General features: G+C 53.4%; 1 protein-coding gene across 1 annotated transcript in view; it reads right to left on the bottom strand.

The window, feature by feature from the left end:
• MGAM2 (maltase-glucoamylase 2 (putative)) overlaps window positions 1-20,858 on the bottom strand; it is a 96,629-nt gene that overhangs the window by 16,998 nt on the left and 58,773 nt on the right. The window contains exons 27-44 of the mRNA XM_075557418.1: window positions 20,674-20,828; window positions 18,580-18,748; window positions 17,483-17,579; window positions 16,875-16,987; window positions 16,160-16,285; window positions 13,485-13,613; window positions 12,063-12,170; window positions 9,853-9,915; window positions 8,743-8,877; window positions 6,087-6,171; window positions 4,312-4,450; window positions 3,315-3,448; window positions 3,084-3,118; window positions 2,875-2,991; window positions 1,829-1,977; window positions 1,643-1,727; window positions 738-794; window positions 467-591 (exon numbers count right to left, since the gene is read on the bottom strand). Of these exons, the coding sequence (XP_075413533.1) occupies window positions 467-591; window positions 738-794; window positions 1,643-1,727; window positions 1,829-1,977; window positions 2,875-2,991; window positions 3,084-3,118; window positions 3,315-3,448; window positions 4,312-4,450; window positions 6,087-6,171; window positions 8,743-8,877; window positions 9,853-9,915; window positions 12,063-12,170; window positions 13,485-13,613; window positions 16,160-16,285; window positions 16,875-16,987; window positions 17,483-17,579; window positions 18,580-18,748; window positions 20,674-20,828 (2,021 nt within the window). The remainder of the gene's footprint in view (window positions 1-466; window positions 592-737; window positions 795-1,642; window positions 1,728-1,828; window positions 1,978-2,874; window positions 2,992-3,083; window positions 3,119-3,314; window positions 3,449-4,311; window positions 4,451-6,086; window positions 6,172-8,742; window positions 8,878-9,852; window positions 9,916-12,062; window positions 12,171-13,484; window positions 13,614-16,159; window positions 16,286-16,874; window positions 16,988-17,482; window positions 17,580-18,579; window positions 18,749-20,673; window positions 20,829-20,858) is intronic.

Genomic DNA, 20,858 nt, shown 5'->3' with positions numbered 1-20,858 from the left:
CTGCTGCTTCTCTTCCTTCACCTTCCTGCTGTCAAGTCACTTGGAGAGCAGCCAGAGTCACCACCATTGGATCCACATGACTCTGCCCCCACCGGCTGGCGATCTCCCTTCATTCTGCATCATTGCATGTGGCTGCGTGAGTCTGAAGAGGGATTTGTGGGCTAATATCAGACTTATGGCCTAGTATTGGACTTAGGGACTTGTCTGGGATGTTTTCTTGATAGATAACTACTTCTTGATATAAAGCTCTTTCGTATACATATATGAGTGTCCTTGGATTTCTTTCTCTGGTCAACCTGACCTAATACAGGGGCGTTTCTGTTTTAGGGAGATCCCACAGACTTTCTGCGGAGGCACCTCTGGTGGACGTAACCTCCCGCCACTCTTTTGATCAGCACCAAGTGTGCAACATCACCCAGGATTCACACGATGCCGATGTGACTGGAATCAGATCGGTCATACTCACCTGCGTTGAGTGTTCTGGGCAGGCTCTTGCCAGGGCAGGATGCAGCCTCCTCTGATGTGAAGGTTGATGTGGTCCAAGGGAGCGGACAGGTTCTTCCACCCACCTATCGAGTTCTCGAGCCCCCCCTAGGAGGGAGTGATAAGAAGAGGAAATGAGCATGTCCTGCAGTGACCGAGAGGGTTGGACTGTGGGCATGGGGTTCCTCACCACCTCCTCAGCCTCCCAGGACCAGCCGATTTGCCCACAAAGTGGGAAGGGGGGCGTGTCTTACCGTGCTGTGGTCATACCACCGGGCCCTGGGGAAGTAAGCCATCACCAGGAAGGCACCCTGGAATGCAAAATCCACAACACGTGAGGACTACGCCCGAAGGAAATTGGTTTTTTTCTTTAATGTAAGACCTTTTGCAGTAGACATGAAATAAAAATGGAATTTTTATCACCGACTTCAAGAATTTGAAGGAGCCCTGGGATCTTACTGTTTTGCACTTCGGGGATTAACCTCAAGGTCAGCAGTTGGAAACCCCCAGCTCCTCCAGAAGCTAGAGGCGAGGCTGACAGAGGTGCCGTCTCAGATACCCGCAGGGGGGTTCTAAGCCTGCCCTATGGGGCCGCCATGAGTCAGAGTGGATTCCATGGCCGCGAGGTTGATTTTATTGTTTTGGTTTTCAAGCGTTTGGGATCCTCTGTCTTCTGGGACACTCTCTTCCAACGCACAGAAAAATGATGAAAAACAAAACGAAACTCAACCTTGTTGAGGGCGCAAGGTGATAAGACTCTAAGAAATCCACAAAGGGACAGGCGGCAAGTGTGTCCTGACTGGAGGCTGTGGGGAAGCGCAGTTCTCCCTCAAAGGCCCGGGCATTATTTTCCTGAGAGCAGGGAGCTGGAAAGAACCAGCTGGTGCCTCCAGTGGTGATTTAAAGGTTGGTGGTTCAAACCCATCCAGGAGCCTAACAGAAGAAAGGGCTGGCAATGGGTTTGTGTCATGACCACAGCCAAGAATCCAGCACAGAGCTCAATTCTATCTCATCACACATGAGGCCACCAGGAGTTGGCATCAACTCAACAGCCATGGCCAATGGGAACAGGGAGCTGGGGCAGGTGGCCTGGGTGGTCCTCTGCCTGCACTCCTGGGGGCTGGGGTTGGCCGGCTTCTGGCAGCCAAGGGACACTCACAGGTTCCAGCACAGGGCTGATCAGCACGGCGGGGCCCAGCATGAATTGGCTGTCGATGTTCCAGGTAACTTCATCCTCTGGAAACCTAAAATGACACAGGAAAAAGCCCGCTGCCGGCACACCTGTTGGGGAGGGCTGCCACACACCCCTGCCCAGCCCTGTGATGTGGGGAGAGGGGAGACTCACTCGTGGAGAAGGGGCCGGACCACGGTGCTCCCCTCGGTGTGGGCCTTGTGCATCAGCGTGTAGAGGTAGGGCAGCAGGGTGTACCTGGTCTGCAGGACCTGCCTGGATATGTCCTCAAAGGTGGAATTCCAGGACACGGGGTCCTGTCTCTAAAGGATAAAGGATACTCATAGCCCCCCTTCCCTCTCTCCAGTGGGGCCATTCGACACCCCCCACCCTATACTGGGCCCTGCCTCACTCCTGCCCTTACTGGTAATCCAACTTCTCTCACCTCACGATTTACCAACGGCAGCACCTAAAGCTGTGCCGCCTCTGGTCCCCACCGCTACGTCTCTGCACAGTCTAGCAGCACTAGCATGAGTGTGCATGCGCGTGCTTATGCATGCGTGTGCTCATGCATGTGTGTGCATACATGTACACGGGTGTGCGCCCAGTGCATGCATGGGTGTGTGCGTGCATGTTTGTGTTTATGCCTGCATGCACGTGTGTGTGTCGACAGGGTTCTGCACAGTACAGACATCTCTTGGGTGATTTTGAGCAAAATACTGATAAAATGTCTTTCAAGGAAAGAGAGTTTCTTCCATGTCAGACAGATGGATAATTGTACAAATCTCTGTCCTCCTCAGCCCCGGTCCCCCAGATTGTGGTTCAGAACACCCCACACAGCTCCAGTTCTTTGGGTTTGCCACAGAATGGGGGTCCTGGTGAGTTAGAGTTTGAAGGACTAGGGTGGCGGAACCATCCTGCGTGACATGGTCAGGGTTGGCCCCGGAGGTGATGTGTCTGACAAAGCCCACAGGAGTGGACAGCATCGCTGTGGACCTGCGTGAATGACAGTGCACCAGTCTCGGCTCATCCTCGGTCATAGACAGGCACAGGGAGCACAGGAGCGGAAGATGCGAGCAGCAGGAGAGCCCCGTGGGCTGGGCTGCCCCGTGGGAACTCTGTACTGTGCTCGCTTTCCCTGAAGCCCCTAGACTGCGCTCCAATGGGAACCGTGCGAAGCGGGGGTCTTGACTTGGGGTGTGGCTGTCCATCCGTCTCACCCTGGTCCCCATGGTGTTGTGGTTCCTGGCGAAGGGGTAGAAGGCCCCCAGCTGCATCCAGCGGACACACATCTCGTACTCGGCGTCTCCAGAGAAGCCGCAGATGTCTGCCCCTGTCTGAGGGGGCACAGTTGGAGACGTGAGGTGGGGCTCTGCAGGCTGTGGCCCCAGGGCTGGCGGTGTGATGAGAAGGGCGCGGGGCCACTTACATAGGGGATCCCAAAGAGGCTGAACTCCATCATGCCTGCAACAAGAAGACACCGCCGGGCTGGACTGAGCAGGAGTCGGGGTGGGGGGACAGGGTGCCACGCACCTCACCATGTCTCGCAAACATATCTAGGTTGGGTGCAGACCAGCACCTACCCCTTGGGGGTCTCGGCCATGTGGCCTTCACCTCACCCTCCAGCTGCCATGCCCAGACCCCGGGGATGGCCCCTCACCGACGATGGAGGTCTTCAGCTGGTCCCACGCAGCCGTGTTCTCTCCCAGCCCATGTCCTCCCCAGTGGCCCGAGGAGGGGAAGGTGGAGCGGGAGAGAATGACGCCACGCTGTCCTGTCACCTCCTGCACAGCTCTGCGGGGAGGGACAAAAAGTGAGGTGACATGGGCTTGAGGATGTGACCTGGACAGCAGCTACAGCCTGAGCAAAGGAGTACCAAGCTTTCTGCCCCGAGAGAGTTGGTCATTGGCAAAGAGTCCAGCGGCTTCCAGGAGGACGCAGCAGGGATGCCTTCTAGTGAATGCACTGCATTGGCTGGTTGTCTCCATGGAGGTGCCCAAAGCCCTGGTAGCACCGTGGGTCAGGTGTTGGGCTGTGAACCACAAGGTCGGCAGCTCAAACCCACTGGATGAGGCTGACGGCTCCCATAAAGCTTTTCAGCCGTGAAAACACTGTGTAGGGTCTCTGTGAATTAGCAATGACTAAGAGGCAGTGGACACTGGGGTAAGAATTAAGGGCAGAGCTGCTAATCACAAGGTCAGTGGTTCAAACCCACCAGCTGCTCTGCATGAGAAAGATGAGGCTACCTGATCCCATAAGGAGTTGCGGTCTCAGAAGCCCACAGGGGCAGGTAGACCCTGTCCTCCAGGGCCACAGGGAGCTGGAATCAGCTTGATGGCCGTGGGTCTGGTGCAGGTTTGTGTGGAGGTCACAGGAAGGGTGGAGGTAGGACAGGGACCTTCTGCTCTGCACCCCCACCCCAGTCCCATCTAGGCCACCTCCCCAGGTGCTGCCTCACAGCCTGCCTGCCCTGAACTACCAGGCAACCAAGGCTCAGAAGGTGGAGAATGTAGCAAAGAGAGAGAGCTGGAGCCAGGATTTAGGGTCAGACAGTGTCTCTGCTCTGCAGAAGGCCACCTGTACCCCGAGTCTGTTTGCTACCAACTAAAAGAGCACCCTCAGTCCAGGTGGGCTCCTTGTGGGGAGCTGAGACTCACTCATAGGTGGGCCTGGTCTGGGCCCAGCCGTACAGGCTGTGGACGTCATAGTGCCGCACCACGGAGCCGTCAATCAGCACCTGCTCGCTCTCCATGCACAGGGTCTTGCTGCTCAGGCCCCTGCCCCTGGACTCCAGAGCTGCAAGGAGAACCCAGTTATTTCCAACGCCGCTCACCCCTCCTGTCCTTTTGGGTCAGCCGCCCTGTTGCCAAGGCAGGGACAACTTCAAGGACCTCGAGTGCCCTCAGCTCACGCTCGGTGATGTCATCACTGACAAGGGCAAGGAGCTCGGAGAAATGCCCTGCGTTTTCTCCCTGGGCAGTGACAATGGTTAGTTCTCAACGGCTGGGCCAAAAGCTGGGGATTCTAACCCACCGAGAGCTGCTTCAGAAGAAGGACCTGGTGACTTGAAGTTCTACTCTGACACATGTGGGTCACCATGAGTTAGAATCAACTGAAGCATCTCCACCACCCCCACCACCACCCTCACCCTCCCTACCATCTCCACCCCCCGCCACCACCCTCACCCTTCCTACCATTTCCACCCCCCGCCACCACCCTCACCCTCCCTACCATCTCCACCACACCACCACCCTCACCCTCCCTACCATCTCCACCCCACCACCACCCTCATCCTCCCTACCATCTCCACCACCCCCACCACCCTCACCCTCCCTACCATCTCCACCCCACCACCACCCTCACCCTCCCTACCATCTCCACCACACCACCACCCTCACCCTCCCTACCATCTCCACCCCACCACCACCCTCATCCTCCCTACCATCTCCACCACCCCCACCACCCTCACCCTCCCTACCATCTCCACCCCACCACCACCCTCATCCTCCCTACCATCCCCACCACCACCACCACCCTCCCTTCCATCTCCACCACCCCCACCTCCACCCCCACCCTCACCCTCCCTACCAGCACCACCACCACCATCGACTGCCACCACCACTAACATCCCCACTAGTATTATCACCATCCCTATCACCTGCACCATCATCACCATCCACACCACCATCACCACCATCCACACCATTCCCACCACCTTCTCCACCACCACTATCATCACCACCACCATCATCCAACCACCACCTCCACCATTGCCATCACCCAGTCTGGGTTGCAACCCCCTAGGGCTCCCTCCGGGTCCCATCTCTCCCTGTCACTAGATGGCAGTGTTCTCAAGGGAATAAGGCTTTGTCAATCATTTGCTCCTCACCTGACACATGAAATGCTAAGTTAGGAGAGGAAGACAATCAATCAGTCCATGGACGAGTGAGCAATAGGTAGTGAAGTAGTGATATAAATACTAAGGTGCTTGGATTATAGATCGCTCTACAAATGACCAGGCTGTGCTCTGGGGCAGTGGGTCACTTCCTGCTGAGTCTCTGCACTGTACCGAGGAGGCTGCCCACCTGAGCCCCTGCTTCTGTGTGCACCACGGTGCAGCCAAGGGTATCCTTCCAGAAATGTGCCGGATCCTGGACAGGGACCAGGGACTTTGCTTGGCTCCGTCCATACCATATCAAGCCTTTACACCTGTGGTGACGTAGTAATGAACTTCTGGACGCTTACTCAGGATCATCTACCGGATTTTTATCCCAGGTTTGCAAGTATGACTTCTGTCTGTACCACTAATTAGCTTGAACTTTGACAGGAAGAAGAAGCCTTCAGGATTGGGGGCAGGGCGGCAGCTGGGTACGGTGGCATTGTGCCAGCCTGAGGGCAGGGCTGTGGACTGGATACAGCAACATGCACTTACCTGGCATATAGGGAGGCTTATTCAGTGTGTCATCCCGGCAGCCGCTGACAGATCCATTGACAAAGTTCGATGGCTCATTCATGCCCTGGAATGAGTCGGTAAGGACACATCTATGACACCAGGGCCACCTGGTCTCTGCTTCCCGGGACGCTGGATGATGGGAAAGGCTTATCCAGCTGGGGCTGTTAACTCTCCCCAGCCCCAGGCTTCGCCCCAAATGGGCTCTGAGAAAGCACGGGGTCCCACAAGGCTCTAGATGCAAACAGTTCACATGCCTGGCGGCTCACCAAAGGTAGAGGTTTGAATGGTTTACAAATTGGGCTGCTAACTTGCTAAGCTGGCAGTTCGAAACCATCAGCCGCTCCTCAGGAGAAAGACTAGGCGTTCCACTCCCATTGGGTGGCACCGGCTTGGAAACCCACAGAAGTTCTACCCTGTCTTATAGGGCCACTCTGAGTCAGAACTGACTTGATTGACCCTAAAGCTTTTGTTGTTGTTGTGTGAGAGACGTCTCAGAGGAAAGGCCGGGGGTCTGACCTGGAGCAGGCACTAAGCCCAGCAGCCCGCGCTGCTCTGACCCGCAGTGTCTGGGGAGCTGGAGTTGGCTCTCCCTACCTTGGCAATATGAGGCTCGTGAAAATTATTTATGTTGGCGGCAGGAATGTGGCCATTATGGGGACCTGGATGCTGGAAGACTTCTGCTTTGTGCCCCACCCCCACCCCCGCAGGAAGCCCGTCCCGACTTCCTGTGACGTATCCTGAGAACGGCCATTGAGTGACGCTGCGTCCCAGGTGACTCGAGCACAGGAATTAATTGTGCACTTTTCGTCGTCATTGTCGTCTTATAAGCTGAAGGTCGACAGCAACAACAGAAATGCAGTGTCTGCCGAGCACCGGGAAAGCAAAGCGCAAGAAATCTAGGTGGCTGTCTTTCAGCTGGATCTGCAGTTTTGTGTCCCCCGCCAACCCAGCCACCCCTTAGCACTCAGTACCACGACTGGACAAGCTGGCGGCCGCACAGAGGGAGACACAGCTCCGTCACCTCTTGCCAGACATGGCTCCCCTTGCTACGATGCTGTGAACAAATAAAACAATACGCAAACCAGACTCACTGCCAGCGAGTGGATGCCGGCACACAGCCACCCTACAGGACAGGGTGGAACTGCCCCGGTGGGTTTCGAAGACGGCAGCTCTTTGGGGGCGTAGAGAGCCCCCTCTGTGTCCTGCGGAGCCGGCTGGTGGTTCCGATGCTGTACGGGCCTCAGTATAAAAAGTCCTGGCTGTGTCAGCAGCCAATCACCTTACAGTTTCATTTTTTCCTGAGTTTTTATTTTGTTTTCTTCCTAATGGAGATGGTAAAAAGTTCCGGATTCCCTTCTAATGCAGGTGAACATTGTTTCAGTTTGCAATGTTCTCTGCTTTCTTTCTGATTGAGTGCTTTCACCGCTTTATCTTGTTATTGTAGTTGGTATGTTTTTATTTTATTTTGTGTTTTTCCACATATGAAATCCAGGTGAGGTAATGGGCTTATGATTCCTTGGGGATGTGGCAAGGTTGCGGGGAAACAGGGAGTTAGTAACAGCGATGAGAACAGGAAAGAAGGAAATGTTCTAAACTAATTGTGATGACTGTACACCTCTTTAAAATATGACTGAACTCTGGAGTTATACGATATGGAAATTCTGTCAGTAAAACAGGTTTTAAAATTTCTAGGTTTGTTTAACGTTCTGGGCACAGAAGCACAATGGAGATTTGTTTCGGTGATAAAATCTGCATATTTGTATTTCAAACGATGTCACTTCAACTTGATGTAAATTCACCCTTCGTTGGCTTAATGAATTCCATGTATTCTGTGTGGAATCTATGTTTCATGCATCAAGAATAAACATAGATCTTGCGGGAAGAGCATGGTGTCCCAATCGGTTAAGCGTCGGACTGCTAACTGACAGGACAGTGATTCAGAGCCACCCACCTCTGTGCAGGAGAAAGGAGGCATCCTCCTCACCCTCCTGCAGCAGCTTCGTGCTGCCCTCCAGGGTGGCCACCACGTCCTACAGGCCCGGTGGCAATGGACCCGCATGGGGTTCAGGGGATCTGAGCCCGCCCACCTTGAAGGACGCAGGAGAGCCACTGCTTTCTCCCGTGGGGCTGGTTGGGGGGTTTGAACCAGTCAGTGGCTGAGCACCTAACTGCTGAGCTCCCAGAGCTCCTGGCAGTAAAAAAGACGCCTGCGGAGGCCAAGGGGGCACTTGCACCCTGTGCCACAGGGGCACTCTGAGTCAGAATGGGCTGGGAAGCGGGTTTGCTTTAGGGGAGTCTTTGGACAGCACCCCTAAGTGCTCAGGAGGTCCTGTGCTGGGGCCGCTGGGCACACAGTGCTTCCTGGCTCCCCAAGGGAACAGATGTTCTCAGGCTTCTCCCATTTCCCATGGGCTCTGCGTTGGCGTGGCCTGTGGGAGGTACCACCTTGTTGGGGCCTCCCCTGCCCTTGTTCCAGCAGCATTCTCCATGGATTTCAACTGCCAAGGGTACCGGGCCCATGGCCATCACCTGGCCCTTCAGGTATCTGGAGTCCCTCAGGCCTGCCTGCTGCTCTGCCGGACTCTGGATGGCGCCCGACATCCCCACAGCAATGGTGCGAGCCCAGTGCACTCACCAGCCACAGCCCATCGAACCGCAGGCTCTTCTCAGCTTCCCGGGGGTTGGCATAGAGCTCTTGGATCTCCCTCTTCCACCACCCAGCCGTGCTGTTCCGGAAGAAGTCGGGGAACGCCACGTGGGCCCTGTACAGCTGGAGGAGTTGGGCACTCAGTCAAGAGTCAAGAGGGGGTCCTGGGCAGCCAGGGTAGCTGGGCAGGCGCCTGGGCGGAGCACAGCCCCTCAGTCTCTAACCAAGCCTCGCATCCACTGAAGTGCCAGTCCTACAGACTCCAAGGGGCAGATCCAGTTCTTTCTTTTCTTAGATCAGGGGTGGGGAATGTCGGGCCCACACATCATCACTATCATCAATGACATTACACTGCCTCACCAAAGAGGAGCAGTCCCTGCCATCACATTGTACAAACCATCTCACTGGCGTCAGTCCATGCTGATTCACAGGGACCCTGTGAACACCCCCTGTGGGCTTCCAAGTCTGTAACTCTTCATAGAGATTAATTCAATGGCTGATCCGTCTGACTCAAGAGTCATGTTCTGAATCCCCAAATGGTCCTTGGCAGAAAAAAGGTTCCCCGCTACCATCCTAAAAGAAGTTCGTGTGAAATTTATTTTCAGACTGGTGCACACGGAAATCTAAACAAGGGACTCCGAGAGATGGCTACACCAGACAAACATGGAGGCTCCGTTGTCCAGGGGCGAATTCGCCGCGGGATGCAGGGCACAGATGCCAGGAACGCTGGCAGCACCAGCCAGGGCGGAGGCCCAGGGCTTGCATTTGCTGTTCTGGGCTGACCCTTCATCAGAACCCAGTCTGTTCATAATAGAACCATTGTGCTGGAGGTTACGAGAACTTTGGTTCACTCTCTTTTCAAGCACCCAGAGCTTCTAGCAAATCACATCCCTTCAAGGCAGTCCGGATGCGGGGTTTCCCCTTGCCACTTCCTGCCCGTCATTTTCCTTTGGCTTGTTGGTTGTGTTTATTATCTGACTGCCTTTCTCTGCCGAGTCTCCCCCTCCTTAAAATGCCTGCATGGTCGGGTCAAAGGTACCTGGTATCGGGATGCAGTGCCCAAGGAGCCAGATGGCAGGGCCAAGTGTACAAGCATACCTTCACCTGAGTCTCCTGGTCGAGGGACTCATCCACAAGGACGTTAGGCAGGTCTGGCCAGGCCTAGAGAGAAAGATGATGTATTGAAGGAGCTTTAGGGGCCACCCAGAGTCTGCAAGTCCAGGAAACACCTGTGGGTCTTGGCTGTTAAACCAGAAAGATAAAAGTGAAGGCTTGTGAGGGGGCCGTGGCTGGCTTTTACTCCATACATTCCTCAAATCTCATTTGCTAATTTAGTCATCAGATTAATCCACTCGTAACAGATCCCCTGGACTGCCATCTTAGAAACGATGGCTCACCTTCGTGCTGGGAGAACACAGACCCTACCACAACCCCCCCTGCACGGTCGACAAGTGTGGAGCGTGGCTTTATCAAAACGAGCCGAGGTCCAGGCCCAGTTCATCAAGCCACAGCTCAGTGGTTCTATGCTGCATCATCAACTTTTGGGGTTCCCTAGTCCACATGCTAAAGATTGGCCGTTCAAACCCACCATCTGTGAGAGCAAGTGAGAGGCTGCATGCTCCTGTAAAGACTGACTGATTTAGAAGCCCTACATGGAGTCATTACAAGTTAGAATCAACTCAATGGCAATGGGTTCAGGGTGTGGGTCCCCAGTCTATAAAACCTTATAAAATCCATAGTAGAGTCACCCATCTTGGCTACAGCTAGAAGAATCTTATTAGCCGTTTATATTAGCCACATATCTTTTTATTCCATTGTCTGTGACCTTTTTGAAGGCCCCTCATCCATTTGGTAATTGATTCTCCTGGCAATCCGATCACCAAGCACTTATCCTTGTAAGAGTTTTAGCCGGTCGGTGTGACGGTTAGGTGTTATGGCAATGTGGGTGGGACAGGATCCCCTCCCCCCAACCATGTTGCGATCTAACATTGTGTGACCAACTCCATGATGGGATCCTCTTGGAAGCAGCTGAGCAGTTGTGAGGAGAGCAGGGTACCCGCCCCTTCATCGTGTTGCAATCTTGATAGGATGAAGGGAGGCTTCATTCAGGTGGGACCTACTCTTAGTATAAACTGACCACGCGTGGAAGCTAGCTCACTTCCACCACTGAATCCGTGTTCTGCATCTGGCCCATGGGCCTCCTGCCATACTGCTTGATAATCCCAGGAGCCGCAGCACACCGCCAACCTTGGATTCATTCGATCGATCTCAGATTCATGCAGCTCAGCCCCATCAGTCTGTGGTCTTTCTGCTTCATCTCCCTGCTTCCTGTCCCTCAGCTTCTGTAGCTACACAAGTCAGGAAGAGCTTTCCAGCTTGCATCTGACCATGGGCTTGAACCAGACTGGACTCACCCTTTCTTTCTACAGACATGGGCATATATGCATCAGTGGTGCTGCTTCTCTAGAGAACCTTGCCCACCACAGTCAGTAAGTGCTTGGGGGCACGCTGCGTCTCCTGAGGGTTATGACACAAACAGGCAGAGGGATAGCCAGGTTCATCCTTGGGTGCTTACTGTGTAAAGTCTAGGTTAGTTCTGGAAGTGCGGGTATTGTTCAGCTGAGCTGACAAAGCAGCATTCAGGCACCCCAGCCCGAGCAACCGGAAACCGAGCGGGGTGTCTCATGTCAAGAGGACAAAGCCCATGCCCTCTCCTCTGGAGGCAGGCGTCCAGCTACAGCACCACAGAACCACGAGCATGAGAACGGAGGCTCCTTCACGGAGGAGACATTGGCTGATCCAGTTTGCTGTTGACCGCTGCTGTTGGGCCAATCTCAACCCACGAGGACCCTGTGTGTATCTCAGTAGACCTGGTCCATCCCACAGATTAGCCTGGCTGCAATCTTCATGGGAGTGGATTGCCAAGGTTTCTCCCAAGTTGCTACTCGGTGGGCTTGGCTGTCAACCTTCAGGTTAGCAGCCGAAAGCAGATAGCTTGTGCTGCCCCCAGGGACCCCAGATTCAGGCTGATCAAGCACATCTGGAGCGTGGGGGCCAGTGTCCCTTGGAGATGTTTCCTTGTGTGTGAAGTACATGGCGGGGGCACGGTGATGGGGACAGAGCAGACATTTCCAGGCAGATGCTGGTTTGGAGGACTGGGCCTCTCTCCTTAGTGGGCCCAGTGTCTCTGAGCTCATTAGCCTCAAATTCATTCTCCTCCTCGGTTATCACCTATTAATTTCAGGGATGTCTGGGGAGCACCTTTCAATCAGGACAACTATGACAATGATTAGTCACAGGTACCTTACCTTCCCCCAGACGATGTCCTTGCTGCCGGGCCATTTGATGAACACGTCACTGGCTTGGCCCCTGGAGAAGGGGAGGTATCCAGTCTCATTGCCAGAAATGGCGGGGTCCTGTGGGGAAGGGATTTAAAACAGCAAGAGTGGATGCATATCTCCTAGAAATGTCCTTTCCTGACTCCAAGCAGACGAGGTGCCTCAACACCAAAGACCGGGGCTCACCAACATCCCCTGCTGTGTCACCTCACCAGATTACCACCACCCACCACTGTGGAGTCTGTCAGTGCTGACTCTGGGTGGCCCAAGGACAGAGTGGAATGTACCCACAGGTCTCTCAGGATGCTCCTCTTTTGGAAGCAGATGGCCACGGCCTTCTCCCATGGAGCAGCCGGAAGGTTCAAATCACCAACCTCTAAATTAGCTAGGGAGCCCTGGTGGTGTAGTGGTGACACGTTGGGCTATGATCCCCAAGGTCCACGGTTCAAATGCACCAGCTACTTCTCAGGATAAAGAGGGGGTTTTCTACTCCTATAAAGAGTGACAGTTTCGGAAATCTATGGGCCAGTCCTATCTTGTCCTACAGGGTCGCTGTGAGTCAGTGTGGACTCGATGGCAGGGAGTGAGTAAGCGAAGCACTTACCCACTTCACCCAGCGGGAGGAGGGGCTCCAAGGAAAGCATCCCTCTCTCACTGCCATCAAGCCCATGCCGACTTGTAGTGAGACTGCAGTAGTTACATAATCTGGTGTCAACTTGAGACTATTAAGGATAAAGGGATGGAATCTAGCCTATCAAACAGGCCATAGCTAATGAGGCTCTCATATGGGCATGGCCTTCTCCTGAAGCTTCTGGGAATTCCTGTCTTCTTCCCTGGAGGACAGAGACATTCCCTCTGCCTCCTCTCCCTGGGAGGCATTCCTGTCAAGAAGCCACATGGAGCTACACTGATGTAGCCAGAGCCCTGGAGCTGGAGGAGCCACATGGAGACCCAGCCCTATGTCACTGAATCCACAAGACTTTCCACCCACTGACCTATGATCTTCCTGCATTCGACATCATTGCATGTGTTGCATGAGCCTAAAGAGGAATTTATGGACCAGTATTGACATATGGACTAATATCGGATTTATAGACTTGATCTGGACTTGACTAGGAGGTTTTCTTAATGTAAAATTTCTCTTTGATATAAAGTTCTCTCTTACACAGTATCTCTGGATTCGTTTCTCTAGTCAAGCCAGGCTAACACAGCAACTGTACAGGACAGGGTAGAACTGCCCATGAGTTTCTAAGACCATAACCCCATCTTTCTCCCACATAGAACCACAGGGTGTTTAAAAAAAAAAAGGCCCCACCTGGCCTCCCATGGTGACATAATTGGGGGAACTGTCCTGGAGAAACAGCACAGAACCCAACCTGTCCAGACACCCACCAGAGTGGCGATAAACCTCATGCCATCTCTCTTCATCCGGTCAACCAGCTGGCTGAGGCCTTTGAACCTGGGGCTGAGGGTGAAGTCCAGCTTCCGGTCCATGTAGTCCATGTCCAGATGCTGCACGTCCTGCAGGAGGGAGAACCAGTGCTCAGGACCACGGAGCCCCTGCACCCTGCCCGGGGCACCAGGACTCCTTGCCAGCCCCTGGCACCTCACACTGGTTCCTCTTCACCTCCTGCACTGGCCTCTATTCTTCTGATGCCAGCATGCAGCTCACCTTTCTTCTCTGCTGTCCCCCAATGCCATTCTCTCCCTGCCTTCATGTTCATCTCTGCTCATCAAACCCAGGCTCCCGGAGCCTGATTCAATAGGGGCAGAGAGCCGGACGTCTGAGAAGGAGAAACAGTGGCGCTTCTGGGTCTGTGCCTACGGTGGCCTGCCTGCGTGTTTGTGTTTAGCACGGCAAGACGCTGCTCCTCTCTGGAGTGTGTGTACCTCTGCCATCCTCCTGAGAGGTGGTGGTCCTGGAGGTGAGGGCCACGGTGTCTGCACCTCTCCTCACTGTGCCTCACCTCCTGCTTCAGCCGCACTTCACAGATACAGCACGTTTCGATTTGTGATTGATGGTTTGCAGCCCCCCTTCGATAAGCAAACCCACCAGATCCATTTACCCATCAGATCGCTCTCACTGTGTCTGTGTCCCGTTGAGGCCATTCCCACCACCTTTCCAACTTTGTCACCACGCTATCACGCACTTCACAGACTCCCCAAACCCAAACCAAGCGCACTGCCATCAAGTTGATTCGTACTCATGGCGACCCTATGGGATCGAACAGAACCGCCCTCTGAGTTTCAGAGACTGTAGACCTTTGTAGGGGTAGAAAGTCTCATCTTTCTCCCACCGAGGGGCTGGTAGTTTTGACCCGCTGGCCTTGCAGATTGAAGCCAAACATGTCACCACGACACCACCAGGGCCCCTCTAATCTATTATAGCTCAGCGTGAGCATAGCCTTTCTATGCATGGGGACACCAAACCATTGTGACTCGCTTTATTGCTGTATTTGTTTTATTGTGGGGAACCAAAGCCAACCCCACAGCGTTTCTGAGGTCGGCCTGGACTAATCTGGGCTCCACATGAGCTTAACTCGGCCCATGATGCCGATTGATGCCAAAAGAAATCAACATGCAGGTGAGAAAAGGATGCTTCCTGGGTGGCATTGTCACTAAGACTCCAGGTAAGAACTTGTGTGGAGGTGAGGAGACCCGTGTGTAAGGCAAAGCCGAGAAAAATGATGCATGGACATTTTAATGTGGGTCATTCTGGTAGGGTAGATTTATTTATTTTTCATGTTCTTGTCTCTTTCAATGCCTATTTCATAAGGATCCCAATGGTGTGGTGGGCCAAGCACTGGGCTCACAACATTAAGGTCGGGAGTTCAAATCCAGTGGCCACTCCCCAGGAGAACCATGGGGCCACCGACTCCTGTAAATATTTAGAGTCCCAGAAAACCCATGGGGCGGTTCTCCTCTGCCCCTTAGCATAGTTGTGAGTCCGGATCAACACCATGGCAAGTGGGCTTTTGTTCATTTGTTTGTTTGGGTTTAATAAGAACATCTGATAGTTTCTAGTAAGATTGTGGCACATAGCAACTTGAATCTGGATGTTTGTGTCAGCTATCTTGGATGAAAGATGCCATTTCAGTCTCATCTTCCAAGCAGAGAAGGGAACAGGGCAGTGAGGAATGCAGGATGCCAGGGGAAAGAGAACCCCACCCGTTGGTCTCTACGGCTGGTGGCAGTTAGGTGACTCATGTGGCTAAATGGGGAGCCATGTCATCAGTGCAGGATATGTGTTAACTGGAAGCCATGACATCACTGTAGGACACGTGTTAACTGGGAGCCATGACATCACTGTAGGACACGTGTTAACTGGGAGCCATGACATCATAGTAGGATGCATGTTTATTGGGAGCCATGACTTCATTGTAGGATATATGTTAACTGGGAGCCATGACATCCTTGCAGGATATGTGTCCTATGATTTATGCATGTCTTAGAGAAAGTGAAGGCTTGTGTTTTCACGTTGTCACTTGACATCACCATCTCCAAGAACAGCGACAGTGCCCTGGTCATTGAGTCTATTCTCACTCATGGCGACCCCAGGTGTCACAGGGCAGAACTGCTCCACAGGGTTCCATGGCCGTGACCTCTTGGAAGCTGACAACAGTCAAACCTTTCTTCCAAGGCGTCTTTGGCTTGATTCAAACCACCGACCTTTCACCACTGACCTTTCTGTTTGTGGCCAAGCACTTTGCCATCCTTGCCACAAAGGGACTATGGTTCTTTCTTAGAAGCTCAGAGCGGTGGGCTAAGCCCATCCATGGCTCCTGTAGGAGACTCCCAACAAGAGACGGGAAGGCCCCAGTCCCACTTTTCCCAGCACGGCCAGCTGAAAGGGGCACGTTATGCTGCCTCTAACCTTCACGTTAAAGAGGGAGCGGGAATAAATGTTCAAAGCAGCATGCTCTGCACAGGGCTATCTCTACATTTTCTTCTCTTACTGAAATGCAGTCACATCTGTAATCGCTATGAACATGTTTCTCATCGGTAGCTGGCCACCCACCCCGTAACTCATTATACCACAGATCACAGGTGGATGGGGGGTTTCGTACGTAGGGAATCTGGGCTGCCGTCATCGCAGCATACAAGCTGGCGATCTCGGAATCATTCTGGTACCCATAGCGTCCCAGTTGGAATCCCAAGGCCCAGTATGGAGTCATCACTGGCCGGCCAACCAGCTGGAAATGAAGAGAAACACGGATCCAGTTACCATCTGGTGCATTTCTAGGGAGTATGCTCAATGAGCATTCACTCAAGAACAATAAGGTCAAGTAAAGGCAGAATGGCCTTCAAGGTTCAGAATGACAGCCATCTTGCATCAGCAATGGAACTTCCGTTCTAGGAGACCAGAGACCTCGGTGGTTACCTTTGAATCGAGATTCTTAGGAAGGGTACTTAGCAAATAGTCAAGAGAGGGGTCTGGACAGATCATCAGAAAGGAGGAAGACCTTCGATGCACTACGCTGATGCTATGGCTGCAGCACTGGGTTCACCCCCAGCCACAGTGGGGAGGGTAGCACATGACTGGTAGTGCTGAGCTCGGTGGCATGTAGGGTTCCTATGAATCAGAACGGACTTGCTGGTGTCTAGCAATAGCAACGTGGAGGATTCGCTAATGCGCCTTTCTGTCTGCTTAAGTCTGATCTGGCTTGGCTTCAGGAACGTTATAACATGGTGGGGATGTTGGGAGGTCTCGCCCAATCCTAAGACGACAGTGCTGACCAGTATGCACGTGGTGATTCACCAGGGGGGAGAGTGGCTGCCAACCTCGGTGTACTGCTGAGTGACAAGTTCAGGGGTTGGCCCCAAAAACACATAGAAGTCAAAAATCCCTCCTGTGGTGCGGTATGTCAGGGCCGGGGTGGGCTGGAGCGTCACATCTGTAAGAAGAGATAGGAGTTGGGAATGTCAACAGAGCGGTTACGCCGCCGCCAGCTGGAGACCCTGCCTTCAAATGTGCCCAGCTGCTCTCTCTCCCTCCTCCAATGCGCGCTCTGTGGAGCGTCTTCCACCCGGGGGGATGACCAATGCTGGCTGGGCAGGCACCCCAAGAGTACATGTTGCATGCCTCTCTGTGAAAGGACCCGCAAGCTCACGGCCACACAAAACCACACAAGAGCAGGAACCGTGTTTCGTCCACATTGTCCCCTCACTCCTGGCCTACAGCGAAACCAAATCAAATCCTTCTCATCAGGTCCACGCCGACTCGTGTGACGGTAGAACTAAGCACGTCTGGGTTTTCCTGGGTGACCGGAAAGTATTTTTATTTGTCCTGTGCTCCTTGACCTGGATGTCCCCCTGTGTGTTGCTGTCTCAGATCCCAATGGGATGGGCACAGCTGTTGACGAGGGGCTGGGGCGGGCGCCCAGTCTCACCCATGGCATTGCTGTTGAGCAGGAGCACGCCGTGGGCACTGCCATCCGCCTCCAGCGCCATGTGGTAGGGGTGCACACCATAGGAGTTCTTCTTGAACTGGGGGAGGCATGGAGGGAGAAGGTGGGCCCTTTGGAAGAAAGAATCTGAGCAAGGCCACATCCAGCCCAGAGAGCAAGCTCCCACTCTGCATTAGAGACTCCGCTCAAGGCCATGTCCTCAGCTGCTCCCTCCCATCCCGAGGAATGAGTCCTCAGTGATGATCACACGATCTGTCACAGCGCTGACGGCACTGCAACCAATCAGGATCCCTGAGCAATGACAGTGTCCCAAATTCAGAACAAAGCACTTAGCAATGGACTGGACAGGGAGAATGCATTACACACACGTTTGTAGGATGCAGATAACACGCAATCCGTGGGGTGGAAAGCTCAGAAGTCTTTTAGAGACCAACGCATGGCCCCACCTTCGGAAGTATCAGTAGAAGGTGAAGTTCCATGAATTACAAGCCTGTTACCCTCAAGGCAATTCTGATGCGTCAGGACCCCAGAGACCAGAGTAGAATTCTCCCATAGGGTCTCCAGGGCTGACCTCTCCACGGAGCAGTCTTGTCTTTCTCCCATGGACAGCTGGGGGACACTGCTGCACTCGTGTCCTTTCTGAGACCTTCACCATTGCCTCAGGGCATAGGGAGCCATAAAGGGGCTCAAAGATGACCATGGAGGGATAGAGAGGGGACAGCTTGTTTATCTGTCCTTATCACTCCAGGAGGGAGAGATAAGACTGACTGCTTGCATGAAGATGGCGGGCTTGGAAGCCCTGCGCATCAGTCTCCTATCTCCTTCAGGGCAGCTGCGAGTCAAACGGCTGGGTTAGCTTTTCTGCTCTTGTTGGCACCACGATTGGACACTCAGTTGCTACTCAAAAGGTTGTTGGTTCAAACCCACCAAGGGCCTCACAGGAGAAGGATGAGGACGCCTGCCTCTCAGAAGACACCAGCCTTGGAAAGCCTCTGGGGCAGTTCGACTCTGCCCTGCAGGGTCACTGTGGGTTGGCACTGAATGGGCAGCAACAGGTATGGTGGTAATTGGGTCCTTACCCCAGGAGGCTCGTCCTGAGCAAACATGCCCCACGTGTGCCATGTCATGTTTCTCCTGAAGGTCTTGTGCCCGGTCTCCCCGAAGCCGTAGAGGTGCTGGGAGGGCAGGCGGGTGGAGATGGACAGGAACATGTCGTTGAAGGTGAAGCCAGGGAGCTGCGAGTCCCAGCTGCAACACAAGGGCCAGGCTGAGGAAATCTGGGCACACAGGGACACACCACGATGGGGTCCAGGCTCTGTCACTGACTGGTGATCCGCCTGGGCCACACCTAGCTGCATGCCTAGATGTAAGACCTGTGAGCGGGGTCAGGTCCTCCCAAGAGCCAGGAACTCGATGAGCGTCAAGACTCTGGGTCTGCTCTTCTTCCCTGCACTCGGCAGAAAGAGTCTTTCTGGACCCTGGACTCCTAGGGGGAAGCCCCAACTGCTGATTCATCTACTCATCTCTAGTGTCCTATGCTGGGCACGCAGCCTGACCGGGCAGAAAAATCAGGTAGTGAGGGCCCAGCCATCTTTGTCTAGTGATAGGCAGAGCTGTCCTGTCCAGGAAAATGAGAGAGGGGAGGCTAAGGGAAAACCACACACAGAAATGTTTCCAGTACTCAACCCTGACCTACAGACCAACCAGCGACCTTGCGGACACCCTAGCTAGCCGGCGTTCTTATGAACAAAACTCTCGAGCCTCCTTAGATTGCCTGGACTCAGATGCGCTCTAGACCAGGGCCTCCTTACCTACGTATGGATTGTTCATTTATTTTCTCTTATTTCATGCACACTACTTTCTTTGGTTACAGTGCATGATGAATGTGTATAAGGGGGGTGGGGAATGTCTCTTTGGGAAAACAATGAAAATTTTTTAATTTGGAAAAAAACAACAACCCAGTTTCAGCAACATTTCCAGTAAAGCATGGGAAGCTCTTACAGCAGCTGTTCTGGGTTGGTCAGAGAGCTTCTGACAGAGGGAAACTCAGACATGTGGCCACATGTCATCCCAGGAAGACCCTGATACACCCACATTCGACAGCTTCTAGTGGGCAGGAAGTCCAGCTCCAGATCAGGACTGCCCTTCACCCAGCAGGACCAGGGACGAGAAACTCAGCGTGGTGAGAGATTCTAAGTCTGCAGCGGTCCCAGACATGCCTGCCTCTCTTCCCTCGTGGCTCCTTTGTGAGCCAAAGCACGGAAGTGATGGGTCCCCTGAGTCATTTGTGGCACATAGTCAGCAGATTTCTCTGTACCCCGCTTAATAAACAGGACAACCAGGAGGTCTAGTGCCCTTCCTCTGAAATCAAATGCCCCATCCCTCATCATGAACCCGTTGGTTGACTGCTTTTCCATGTTGACTCGATGTTGATTAGGAAATTAACTACTCACCCAAGTGTGGAGAAATGGAGGCATGGCCGGCCCTCCATATCTGTGGGTTCCACGTCCAGGGATTTAACCAATCAAGGGTCAAAAATATTGGAGGGGGGAAAAAGGGGGAACCAATCACAATGATCTACATATAACCCCCTCCCAGGGGGCAGACAACAGAAAGGTGGGTGAAGGAAGACAGCAGTGGGTGTAAGACATTAAAAAATAAAAATTTATAAATTGTCAAGGGTTCATGAAGGAGGGAGAAAGGGAGAGAAGGTGGGGGAGGGGTAAAATGAGTTGATACCAAGGGCTCAAGTAGAAAGAAAATGTTTTGAAAATGATGATGGCAACATACGTACCAATGTACTTGACACATGGATGCATGTATGGATTGTGATAAGAGCTATAAGAGCCCCAATAACATGGCTTTTTTCAAAAATAAATAATGGAGGAAAAAGGTGATTAAGTGGCTCGAGCAATCCTTTTCAGGCATTTGCATCATGCTCAGAATGAGAAGGAGTCAGGGAGGATTTGCAGTCTGTGGGAGGATGTGCGTAGGCTATATGCAAACACTATGCCATCTTATAGCTGTCCCTTGAGCATCAGTGGATTGGGGTATCTGTTGGGGTCCTGGAATCAACCCCCTCCCATTATCTGGAAAGAAGACTACGTTCCCTGTATGTCAACTGAACATGGACATGAACCCCAGCTCCTCACCCACCCCCAAGCACCGCTTACATCACATCCTGGGAACTGCGCCGGCGAATCTGGACCCCGAAGGGGCTGGTCTGGATGCTGACCTCATACAGGCGTTTCTCGGGGGAGCCGTCTGGAGTGGGTGGGATGTTCAGGGGCACGGGGACCTCATACCTTCTGCTGGCGGAATTGAAGATCTGCAGAGCGAGAAGGATGCTTTCTGAAGG

This window comes from Tenrec ecaudatus, chromosome 9 (genome assembly GCF_050624435.1).
Source record: "Tenrec ecaudatus isolate mTenEca1 chromosome 9, mTenEca1.hap1, whole genome shotgun sequence".
NCBI classification, from domain to species: Eukaryota; Metazoa; Chordata; class Mammalia; order Afrosoricida; family Tenrecidae; genus Tenrec; species Tenrec ecaudatus.
The sequence above is the reverse complement of the archived record's forward strand: the minus strand, read 5'-3'. Positions and strand labels throughout refer to the sequence as shown.